The sequence below is a fragment of the Mustela nigripes genome, chromosome 1 (assembly GCF_022355385.1).
Source record: "Mustela nigripes isolate SB6536 chromosome 1, MUSNIG.SB6536, whole genome shotgun sequence".
In the NCBI taxonomy this organism is placed as follows: Eukaryota; Metazoa; Chordata; class Mammalia; order Carnivora; family Mustelidae; genus Mustela; species Mustela nigripes.
This window is the reverse complement of record NC_081557.1, coordinates 207,236,934-207,249,176: the sequence shown is the minus strand read 5'-3', so window position 1 is coordinate 207,249,176 and position 12,243 is coordinate 207,236,934. Positions and strand designations below refer to the sequence as shown.

Below are 12,243 nucleotides of genomic sequence, written 5' to 3'. Positions count from 1 at the left end.
GAGAGAGAATCTCTGCCTAATTCTCCATTGAGTGTGAAGCCTGAATCAGGGCTCAATCACAACCCTGAGATCATGACCTGAGCCCAAATCAAGAGTCAGAGGCTTAATGAACTGAGCCACCCTGGCTGTAGAGAATTTTCTATATGAAGTTCTAGCCCCCTAAGCACTCTGACAGGTTCTTGTAGACTCCTTACAAGAGAATCAGAGATTGACTTTGATGAAAATTCCAGGGGCACCTGGGTGGCTCAATCAGTTAAGCATCTGCCTTCAACTCAGGTCATGATCCCAGGGTTCTGGGATCGAGTCCCATGTCAGGCTCTTCACTGAGCATGTCTGCTTAAGATTCTCTCTCTCCTTCTCCCTCTGCTCTTCCTGCTCCCATCTCAAAAAAAAAGAAAAAAGGATCCAAAGCCATAAAGATAAGATCTAAACAACACCATTGGTGATCTGAGGCTTCTTTGTAGGGTTTTTGTGGATGATATGAAGGTCTCCATTGAGAAGCCCAAAGAATCTACAAACTATTGCATCTATTCAAATTGCTTAGTAAATTTCCCAGATACAAAATCAGCATCCCAAGGCAGCAGATTTCCTGCAATACCAGAAGCACTGAGTGATAAAACTAATAAGGATCCTCTTCAGAATAAAAGCTGTAGGGTGTCTAAAAATAAACCTGACCAAAGTGTGTAAGAGCTTAGTGGAGAAGTTTATAAACTGATGTTGGAGGCATAAAGTAAGACTGAAGAGAAATGCCATGTTCTTGAATGGGAAAACTTGATCTTGGAAAGATGGTGATCCTCTCCAAATTAATCTATAAAGTCAGTCCAATTACAAGAAAATCCAAAAGACAGTTTTCCAAAACTTGACATATGAAAGGCAAAGCAACCAAGAATAGCTAAGACAGTTTTGTTTTAGAGAATATGGGAGAATTTTCCCTAAAGTCTACACAGTTTTGCTATAAAGCAACAGATATTAAAGCAACATGGTGTTGGTGCAGAAATAAAAAGACAGACCCAATGACTAAGAGAGCCTAAAATGACATTTGTGTATACGTAGAAACTGTGTATGATAAGGTACATGACAGGCCAGGCATAAAAAGATAAATTAATAAATGGTGCTGGGACAACTGGTAACTATTTGTGCAGAAAAAATTAGATGCCTTCCTCATGCCACGGAAAATGAATGTTCAATGTTTTAAGACTTAAATGCAAACTAGAAATTTAAAAAATCTTTAGAAGGAGCTGTAAGAGAAAATTTTAATGAAATCAAAGGAGAAAAGGTTCTTGGAAACAAGAAACAAAGGGCGTGTTCCAACAAAGCGATGATGGGTGATGTGACCTTGAGCTGACCCCTGTTGCTCTGTGCTGGATTTAGGTGTGGATGGAGGAGCATACCCTGTCCTCTGTGCTGCAGACACACCTGCAAGATGACCATGAGGGCATCGTCCACCAGGTCTTGGGCCGACTCGGTGGCCTCAGTGAAGAGTGAGTACAGATCTCTGAAGGAGTGGGGGCCTACATCTTGTGTGATCTCCATGCTAACCTCAGTGTTCTCATCTGTTAGATGGGCACATTAACTGTCCCTTGCCATTCTTACAGTGTGGTTTTGAGACCAACCAATCTGGAAGGGTAAATGTGGAGAAGAGTGATAGCAGAGTGCTATGGATAAAAAGCTTGCAATCAGAGTTAATCTGGGAAAATCTTGCCCTCAATTTCCTCATCCATAAAATGGGCTAATAATACTTACTTCATAGTGCTCTTTTTCATAGCAACCTTCTTGAATACTTTTTTTGGAAGTATAGTTTACATGTATTATTTTAAGTCTACAACTCAACGACTTTTGGTACATTTACAGAGTTCTTCAGCTATGACCATGATCCAAATTTAGAACATTTTCTATCACTTAAAAAGCCTCCATGTCCCCATTTTCAGCCACTCCCAATTTATTAATAAATCCATATTCTTCTCTATTTTAAAAAAAAAAAGATTTTATTTGTTATTTGAGAGAGAGAGAACAAGCCAGGGGGAGCAACAGAGAGGGAGGGAGAAACAGACACCCTACTGAGCAGAGAACCTGATATGGGACTCAGTCTGGGGATTCTGAGATTATTACCTGAGCCAAAGGCAAATGCTTAACACACTGAGTCACCAGGCATCTCTCTTTTCTACTTTTTCTATAGTTAATAGTGTAGTACCATATTCAACTTCCTCTAAAATATTTGTGTTTCCTTGTTTTATATAAGAAAAATTATTTCGATAAAACTGTTTTTCTAGTTGCCAGCCTTTTCCAGGACCCTGGTGTGTGTATACATCAAGAAGTAGGTGGATATCTGTCATATTGGATACAATAGGGGAAGGAGATGACAACAAGCAGAAAAACCTTGTGAGCCATGCTAAGATGATAGGGAGTGATTGGAAGATTTGTCCAGCCTGAAACTTGTGTCTTTTATTTGTACTAATATTTGGTCCAATTATATTTAATGTAAATCTTAATATTGTTATATTTTGATTTTTAATCTATCATCTTACTGTTTGTTTTATATTTGTTTTCTGCTGCTCTGTGTTCTCTCTCTTCTGTCACCTTCTTTTGGATTAGTTTTTTCTTTTTTTAATTTTAATTTATCTGTCTTTTGGCATGTTAGCTATGTATTCTTTACTGTGCTTTTAGTTGTTCAAAGATTTTAAATTGCATCCTTGATGTGTCAAAAATCTGATATACACTAATATATTCCTTCTTCCGGGAAATATGGACACCTTAGAACACTTTAATTCCATTTATTCCTCTCTCATAGAGTATGCTTTTTTAGTAGATATTTTACTTCTCTATTTTAACCCTATGAGATGTTATCATTATTATTTTATGCAGTCAACATTTACTTAGTTTTGTTCACGTATTTATCCTTTTTGTTGCTCTTGATTCTTTCCTGTATCTTTAGGGATCCATTTGGGATTATTTTCCTTTGCGGGAAGTTTCTCTTTATTTCAGATCTGCTAGAACCTAAATTCTCTTAGGTTTTATTTGTCTGAAAAGGTCTGTCTCATCTTCACATTTGAGGAATATTTTTATTGGGTATAAAATCCTAGCTTGGTTGTTATTTTTTAAATGCTTTTAAAGATAATCTTTCATATTCTGGTTTCAGTTATTTCTGGCTGCTTTTAAGATTTTTCTTTTGTTGGAGTGCCTGGGTGGCTCAGTCTTTAAGCGGCTGCCTTTGGCTTGGGTCCTGGGATCGAGCTCCACATCGGGCTCCCTCCTTGGCAGGAGGCCTGCTTTCTCCCTCTCCCACTCCCACTGCTTGTGTTCCCTCTCTTACTATGTCTCTCTCCATCAAATAAATAAATAAAATCTTAAAAAAAAAAAAGATTTTCTTTTGTTCTTTGGTTTTCATCAGTTTATTATATATGCCTAAACATGCATATGGCTTCCATGGGTAATTCTTGTTTGTTTGCATAATAAACTTGCAGTGCCTCTTGAATCTTCTTTGGTTTGCTGTATTTCATCAGTTTTTTAAAATCCTCAGCCATTATCTCCTTAATATTCCTTTTGCCCAGTCTTTCCCTACATTTCTAGAGCTCCAATTATACATTTTATTAGACTTTTTCACCATATCCTACATACATCTTATATGCTATCCCATATTTTTCATTCTTTTGTTCTGTGTGATTCAGGCTGGATACTTATTTTGAGCTGTCTTCTAGTTCACACTCTCTTAAGCAATGTCCCATCTGCTGTTAAATCCATCCACAGTTCTTAATGTTGGTACTGAATTTTCAGTTCTAGAACTTCCATTTGTCCAGCCTGAAACTTGTGTCTTTTATTTGTACTAATATTTATTTGTACTTATTTTGAGCTGTATTCTAGTTCACGCTCTCTTAAGCATAGTTTTCTTCATAGTTTTCTGTTGTCTCCTGAAATTCTTCATCTTATCATTTAATTTATTAAATGTATTCATCATAACTATTGTAAAGGTTTTGTCTGATTATCTCAATATCTGATATCTTTCAGGTGTCTTTCTATTGTCTATTTTTTCTTTCTATTTTTGACCATTTCTTATCTGTTTACAAGTCTGGTTATTTTTATTGAATGCTGGACCCTGTATTTGAAAATTGTAGAGATCATTTAAGGTTTTGAATAATGAGATCTTCCTCCAGAAAGGATTTATCTTAATTCTAGCAGGGATTTCACTTAATGGCAGATCTGTGACCCTATTTGTGAATGTAGCTGATTCAAAATTAAGCTTCCATAAAGGATGATTCCTTATTCTTAGGACAAGAGCCCCAGCTGAAAGCCTGGAGTGTTTGCCAGGTCTCTCCTCCTTAGTATGTTGACTGCCAACACACTCCTCAGCTTTTCAGGCTGTCAGAAAATACCAAATGTGGACTTCTCTTGTAGACCCGGTTCTTCACTAGAGTCATTGGGATGGGAACTCAAAAACAGCCTACAGTTTCGGTTCTGGATGCATTGATTTTTCAAGTTATGTAAGAAATTCAAGTGGATATCTACTGAAGACAGCTGCATATATGCATCAGAAACTTGGGGCAGGATAAAATAAAGTTGAAAAGATGAATAAAAGAACAGATGGCTGAATACAGGTGAACAGCCGTGTCTAAGAGAACAGGCAGCATGAGATGAGACAATTCCAACCTACTGCCTTCTGGAAAGGCTCCCTGAGGAGCTGGGCTACTTGAGGTGTTGTTTCTTGGTAGCTTAATGTATTAGGGTTGTCCAGAGACACAGAACGAACAGGGGATGTATACACAGGCAAGCTGGAGACCCCAGAGAGACAGTGGTGTATTTCCAGTCCCAAGTCTGAAGGCTTGACACCCAGGAAGAGCTGATATCTTGGTTTGAGTCCAAAGGCAGGGGGGAAGAACCCCATATTCCAGACCAATGCAACCCATGGGAGGTTCAGCCTTTTCTTATCTTCAGGACTTCCACTGACTGGATGGGGCTCACCTACATTAGGAAGTGCAGTCTGGTTTACCCCACCTACTGACCCAAACATTAATCTCATCCAGAAGCACCCAGAATAATATTCGGGCATCCTGTGAACATTCTGGCTGACAAATAAAGGTAACCATCACGTTCGGTGAAGCCAAGAGCATTGACTCCCAGCCCCGTGCCCACTTTCCTCAAAGGTCCACATGGTGCATCCTGCAGGGACATGACCTTCTGCTGCGCTCCGCCCTCCGGAGGCTGGCTCTCCGGGGCAGCGCCATCACCACGCTGACCCACATGAGACTTTCCGGGAAAAAGAGCCTTCTCCAGGAGTTGCGTGAGCAGCATGCCCTGGAGCAGGGCTCCTCCCAGTGTCTGGATGAACATCAGTGGCAGCTACTCAGAGCCTTGGTAAGATCGGCATATCCGCCCCCTACTGGCCCAGCCAGGCAATGCCACTCCATCAGGTTCCAGTCTCAGCCATGATTGCCAAAGCCCAAATCTTGGCGCCCCTGTTGGTGCAGGGTGAGAAAATGGCAGCCTCCGGAGGGAGGATGTGGGGAGTAACAGGTGTGCGAGAGGGCTTTAGTGTCTGCTATATTGAGAATTATGCTAAACACGAGTATGAAATCAGAAAACAGACCCATACCATCATTATCAGGGTGCTGGGAGGAAGGGGTCCTATGATCTGTTTTAAGGCTTGAACAAGTCGAAATAAGGGATTTATAATATGTAGGGCTGGGATTTAAACCCAAGCAGGCCGACTGCTCCTGTGGAGCCACTGAGCTATTGGAACAGCTGGTGTTTTGACACATTAGTGAGGGAGAAGCTCACGGTCACTTTCCTTTTACCTGGGAGAGCTCCATGGGAAGCAGGCAGGACTGGCCCTCCTGCCCCTGACCCCCTTCACCTCCTCCTCCAGCTCAGATTCCCTGCCCTGGCTTCTGTGACATGCCAGATTATACTCAGACTCAGCTCTGGCTTCGAAACCTAGCTCTGCTGTGTGACTTCTACAAAGTTATTTAATGTCTCTGGACCTCTATATCCTCATCACTCCCAGTGTTCAGGCCTTATGATGTTTTGGAAGAATGAGGAAGTTCTTGTAGTTCTTGAGAGGCCCCAGATGGCACTGGGCACACAGTTGGTGCTCAATAAATGCTTTGGGGGGATTTCTTCAGCAGACACCCAGGCTCATCCATTGTTGACTTTGCAAGCCCAGAGGTCCCCACTTTCTGCCTTTCTCAATCCCTTCCTCAACCCTGCTGGGGTGCTGGGCTGACACCTCCCGATCCAGGCCCCAGCCAGAGCTTCCCCACGGTGCAGCAGCAGAGGCTCTCCCTCTCCCATTCCCTCCAGGAGGCGCGGGTCGTGGAGGAGGCCAGCAGGCTGGAGGAGGAGGGTCAGCAGATCCGGCTGCAGCTCCAGCAGCAGCTCCTGGCTGAGGCCCAGGAAGTCGGGCGGCTCCTGCAGCAGCATACAGAGCGAGCCATCGGGCAGGCGCTGCTGGGGCATGCTCGCAACGCAGCCACCAAGAGTCGGGCCAAGGACAGGGACGACTTCCAGGTGTGAGGGGAACCCAAGGGGCAAGAGGGATTGGGATGGGGTGCGGGTGGCAGGGCGTGGCTTCCTCCTTGTACAGGCAACGATGATAAGCCATAGGAATAAAAATAACAATGGTCAGAAGTAGGGAGCACTGTACTTCTGAGTCCACCTGTATGGACCCTGTCTCACCAGGCTTGCACTGAAACGTGGCACAGAAAGTTTAGTTACCTTTCCCTTTCAGATGGGAAAACAGGCTAATCATGGGCAAGACATGTTTAAAGCCTTCCAGATTTAAAAAGTGGCTGACTTGGGGCTGGAACCCAGTCTCGCCTGCATGGCCAGCACATGCTCTGTTTCCCCTCTGCTGCCTCTCACCTTGAACCATAAGAAAAGATGAGACACCTCCACTTGTGGCTGATGTCCACAGTAAGAGTGTCTGTGGCTGGCTTGCACAGAAGGTGCCACAGATTTGAAACCTGTAACAGCTAGCTGTCATTGTGATGTGCCCAGATGCTTGTGGGCTTCATTCATGAGCTCGTTCCTTCAAATAGAGTCACTTTACCAATACACATTGCAAAGAGTTGGACCCACATTGCTGGGATGCCCCCTCTCCTTCCAAATATCTCAGGTCTGCTACACACAATTCAGACATTCGGGCTGTGCCTGGATTGTGACGTTGGTAGGGTCACTGCCTTGCCCTAATATTCTACACCTCTTACCTGATAAGAGCTCACAGCATGAAAATGGAATAAATATAAGCATGGCATCCCTTCCCAGAGGGGGTCTTAGTCAGGCTAGGGTATGGTGCTCCCTCCCATAAACCTACAAGAAAGAACAGGTGCTCCATTTCTGGAAGAATGCTCCTTTATTCAAGCTCCAGCCACAGGACTTTTTGTCCCTGAGCCCTATGGCAGACGCTGGGCTAGTGATCAGGTGGACAGCATCTCCCCTCTGTGGGACTTACCAGCTCCTACCAGATGGGCAGGACACAGAGGGGAGCAGACAGTGCCCCCACTCCTATGGCAGGGAGGAAGGAGGACAGAAAGCCTGATGGTGCTGGTGGGTCCAACGACTTGGGAGGGAGTGGAGAAGAGGGACTTCCTGTCTCCCCGTTCCGGTTCCGGCTTCGTGTTCTAAATGGAAGTGAAAGCAGGCCACAGCCATCAGTGGCAGCTCCTGACCAGAAGTGCAAGGCCAGGTCCAAGGTCCTTGGAGAAGTGGAGTTGGAGCCCCTCTGTGAGAATGCCCAAGTCAGCACAGAGGGAGAGAAACAGGGCACGTTGCGGGATGAGTGTGGCTGTGGGAGCTGTAGATGCTCAGACCTGCTCCCCCACCCTCTTCACCTCCACAGCCTCCACACACGCCTGCAAAAGCAGGATACGTTTCTCAGATAATGCTTGGAGAATAAGTGAACAGAATAGCTCTAGAGACATAACGTAATCAACCCCACAGCAGTAACTACTTGGTAATAAATGGGCATTTCTTTTCTTGCCCAAAGCCTGGAACCATTCGATAAATGGTTTGTAGAAATGGGAACCCTTGAGTCTGACTCTCTCCCATCATCTTATGAAGTAATGGCTGGTGGCTTTGCCAGTGCACAGCCAACACGTCCATGAGGAGGGGACATTTCCTCTCCACTTTGGGCCTGAAGGTTTATCACCTTAGAATGCGTACTGCTGCCTGTAACAGAAAGACATGCTAAAATGGCAAATAAATAGAAGTTATTCACCCCACATAACAAGAAATGTGGAGGTAGGTGGCTTCAAGCTAGCACAGAGGCTCTGTGATGTGACAAAGCACCAACTCTTTCTTTCCACTCCACCATTCTTGATGTTAGTTTGCTGTCTCATAGTCTCGAAATGGCCACTTCCCCTCCAGACATCAGATTTGCATTCCAGGCAGAAAGAAGAAAACAGCAAAATCTTCCCCACACACTAAGCTTTGCCTTCACGTTTGTAAAGGGAAGGTCCCCCATCAGTCTTTCCCTAACACTGTGTCTCATTGGCTGGAACGGGGTCATACGGCCAGCCCCAGACCACCCCTGCCTAAGGAAATAAGGTCACCAAGAAGGGTGTAAACCAAGCACACACTGCTTGCTCCCTGACCAGTCAAGGCTGGGAGTTGTGGAAGCCAAGTACCAGGACAAGGGGAGGCAGGGGACCCTGCGTGCAACTTCCTTGCTGAGTCTTTTGCCTCCTGCCACAGAGGACACTGACAGAGGCGGCCGTGGAGAGCGTTTATGTGACCAGCACTGGGGTCGACCGGCTCGTGCAAGCCTATTATCAGCAGATCAGGAGGGTCATGGAGGACCATGAGGAGAGGAGACTCCAGCATCTGGAGACCCTGCAAGGTACGGCGCCCTCCTCAGGGAAGCCCCGCAGGCCATGGGTGGGACATGCCCGATGGCTCTGGATACTTCATGGTTCTCCAGAGTAAGGGCTGGGCTGGGCCAGCAGGAGACAGACGAGGCTGCCACACTGAGCATTCAGGGGCATTCACTAACCCTCCAAGCGTTGGTGTCCCCATCTGTGGGGCTAGGGTTGGGCTCACTCTCCCTGCATCCTCTGAGCTCTGACCTCCTGCTTCCCTGACACCCCAGCTCTAATGTGAGGATTTCTCCATCAATGCATTGAAATGATAAACTTAACTGTCCCCATGAGCAATTCTGGCTTCATTTGTACTTCGTTGTTGAACAGCCACAGAAGGTTATGTCCCTAGAGATCACCCAGGTTAGAGACCATCCAGGTTAAACCTCTCTGTACATTCTAGAAAGCTCCTCCCTCTCCTCCAGGGGTGCAGGGTCTGTGAGGGAAGCCGTGCTTTCTCGTGCATCCGGAGGCTTTCCCAGGGCGAGCATGGGTGCTGGGTAAACACATATGCTCCGAGAGCAGGTGTCCCACTGATCTTTGTGCCCCAGCCCTGCCCCAGACCTGGCACAGACGTGTCCAGACATGCCCCCAATCTCGTGTGTTGAATGGCCTAGGTGAGAGAACGGAGAATTACAAGCTGCGGACAAAGCAAGGCCTCGGGGAGCCTTCCTCAGGGAGCCCAGTGGCGGGTGGAGCTGGCAAAGCCTGCAAGGCGGTCCATCAGAGGTGAGCTCCCCCTTTTGGCGTCTGATGGGACCTGTACCTGTCTGGTTCGGGAGGCCCATGCGCCTCTGTCTGGCTTCCGGCTAGACTCACGGCCCCTTGGAGGGGCCTGGCACAAGGGAAAGAAGGAGTCCGGGTGCGGGTGTTCCCCCAGTGCCAACTCTGACACGAGGATGGGGGGCAGGCTGTTTACTCTGGAGGTGACTCCTGAAAGTCCAGTGAGGGAGACCAAGGTGTCAGCCGGCTGGGTTGAGCTCTTGTCCAGGCTCTGGGAAGACCCTTTCCAGGCTTCCTTAGGCTGTTGGCACCACCTGGCAGAGCTGAGGTCCCATTGCCTTGCCGCTGCTGGTTGGGGGCCACCTCGACCTCCTAGCGACCTCTCCTGTGCTCTGCCTCCATCTTCAGCCACGTCTTTCTTGACTCCGGTTGGAGAAACTTCTCTGCTGGTAGCATCCCCATGATTGAGACCCACCCAGATAACCCAGGATAATCTCCAGATCTTAAAAGTTGCTGACCCTGATCAAGCCTTCAAGGAGCTGATTGGCATGAAAAGCAACGTCTTCACTGGTTCCGGGGATTAGGGACACTTGGGGGGGACACTGTGTGGCTGACCACAATAGAAAACAAAACAGATCGGCCCCAGGACAGTGAGGTGTTTCCACAGCACCCAAGGCTCAAGCCCACTCTGGACCTCCTGAGAGATTGTGTAAAATTCAACTTCCAATTTTGCCAGCAAGGGATGTGGAATGAGGGCCCCGCCCTGGAGGTGTGATGTCACGAGCCGGTCTGGCCGGCCCCCGAGGGACAGAGAATGCGCTGAGACATAGACACAGCAACTTGGCGTAAGGAGCCACTGACCTGGGAGGAAACTGTCCTCGGATGCCCGACAGCCTCCCAGGGAGCAAGGGGCTGTGCGTGCTGCCTCAACCTTCCCCTGTAAGCACCTCCCTCAATGGGCTCACAGCTAGCCCCCGGGAACAGCACCTGTAACTCCCGAGCTCATAGCCAGTGGGGAGAGACGGACAGGGAAACAGCAATAAATTGGCACAGGTGCTCTGATGGGGGAGGGGAGGGTCCCCGCAGGATGGCGGGGCAGGGGTATGGGTCCCTTGTCCAAGCAGAGGCATCCCGGCAGCTGGAAGCAGCAGCAGAATGATCACTGCCCTGCATGATGGAGGTGTGGACTCTGCGCCGTGCTGCACGGTCAGTTCCAGCCCCTGTCTGACAGTTGGTTTAGGACCCAAGATCCACAGGGCCCCCTGGGTCAGACTATGTCCTACATCTGCTCTCCACAAATCCTCCAAAGGGCCGTCAGCTGTGGTCAGCAGGTGTCCTGCCATCAGGCTGCAAGGTGCGATCTTGCCTGGACCCTGGAAGATCCATCCACCTGTGGACCCTCAACTATCCAGTGCGGGCAGCATTGTATCCGATGGTTCTCCCGCTGGACGGACAGGTCTCGGGCCCGCACACTCAGACTTGGGGGCTTTGAGAGGGTCTCCAGAAATCTGAATTGTTAATACACTCCTCCTCTCCAGGGATGATGGTGGATATAGTCTGAGGGCTTCACTTTGACCCCCGTGACCCAGGAGGAGGGGCCTTGGCCACCCCCAATCCAAAAGCCACCAGGCGTATGGGAGAGGGAAGCAGAGCCCAGGAAGGATGTGGGTGCGTGACCAAGGTTCACTGTGACTTAGATGGCCTTCTATGTGGCCGTCAGTGTCCTTCCCGCTCTGCCCAGTTATTCAAAGTTCCTAGTGAAAGCTGGCCAGAACTCCTGGGGACAGAGCCATGTCGTCACAACAGATAATCGACAAGGAAGGGCAACATAAGAATGAGCCCACAAAGCAGTTCTCTGTCCAATGGCAGATTCCATTATTGCATCTCTGGTGAGTGCTGTGGTCGTGGGAAGGCCCGTCTGAGAAACACCAGTGACCCTGCAGTGGCAGGGCCCTTTCTGAGAGCCACGCACTATCTTGGTGCCTTCCCACCCCAATCCTCAGCTTCCCCATCCGTGAAGGGGGCTTGCAGTAGCTCCAGCCACACTGATGTATTCCCGTGCAGCGCCAACAGCGGGGGTGGGGGGCTCATGGCCAGCAACCCCATGTCCCTCCCCATTGGCAGAGTCATCACCACGGTGCCTTCTGCCCTGTGCCCAGTGCCCCTTGAGATTGGAACACCTCTGCCATCAGAACTGTACCAAACGGAGGTCTTTGAATCGCCATTTCCATACTCAAATAGAAGTCTAAGGATAAGGGATTTAAGAGCTGATGTACCTTGTCCAGGTGTCTCAGACCCTACAGGCAGACCTCCCTCGGCGGACGGGATGCTGGAGGGTCAGCAGTCCTGAAGGGGATCATGCTCTGGGGCCAGGCACTACACGGCTGTCCATCCACAGGCAGGACTGTCCAGTGCATGGCTCCTCCCTCGGCCACTCTCCTGTCTCAGATCCTTGTCACTCCCCTCCTGGCTTAGAGCTGTGGCCTCTGGGCTCCCATCTTGTCCTGCCGTCCACACTGCAACGAGGACATCACAGAAATACAAGACAGCCAGGTCTCGGGCTGTCCTGGGCCCTTTCTTGACTCCCCAGGCCTTACAGGGTGAAGCCCCACCTGGACCCCTCCCCATGTGGTGCTCCCCCAGCCTGCCACTCCCATTAGCCAAGCCCCCAGTGGGT

The 12,243-nt window shown here is 48.3% G+C and overlaps 1 protein-coding gene across 2 annotated transcripts in view; it reads left to right on the top strand.

Moving 5' to 3' along the window:
• EVC (EvC ciliary complex subunit 1) overlaps window positions 1-12,243 on the top strand; it is a 62,449-nt gene that overhangs the window by 44,946 nt on the left and 5,260 nt on the right. Inside the window, exons 13-17 of one of the 2 annotated variants that reach the window (XM_059380635.1) lie at window positions 1,372-1,481; window positions 5,136-5,346; window positions 6,292-6,498; window positions 8,683-8,827; window positions 9,461-9,572. In XM_059380635.1, the coding sequence (XP_059236618.1) occupies window positions 1,372-1,481; window positions 5,136-5,346; window positions 6,292-6,498; window positions 8,683-8,827; window positions 9,461-9,572 (785 nt within the window). Of the gene's footprint in view, window positions 1-1,371; window positions 1,482-5,135; window positions 5,347-6,291; window positions 6,499-8,682; window positions 8,828-9,460; window positions 9,573-12,243 lie in introns of those variants that run through there. The other variant, XM_059380645.1, reaches the window with a different exon arrangement.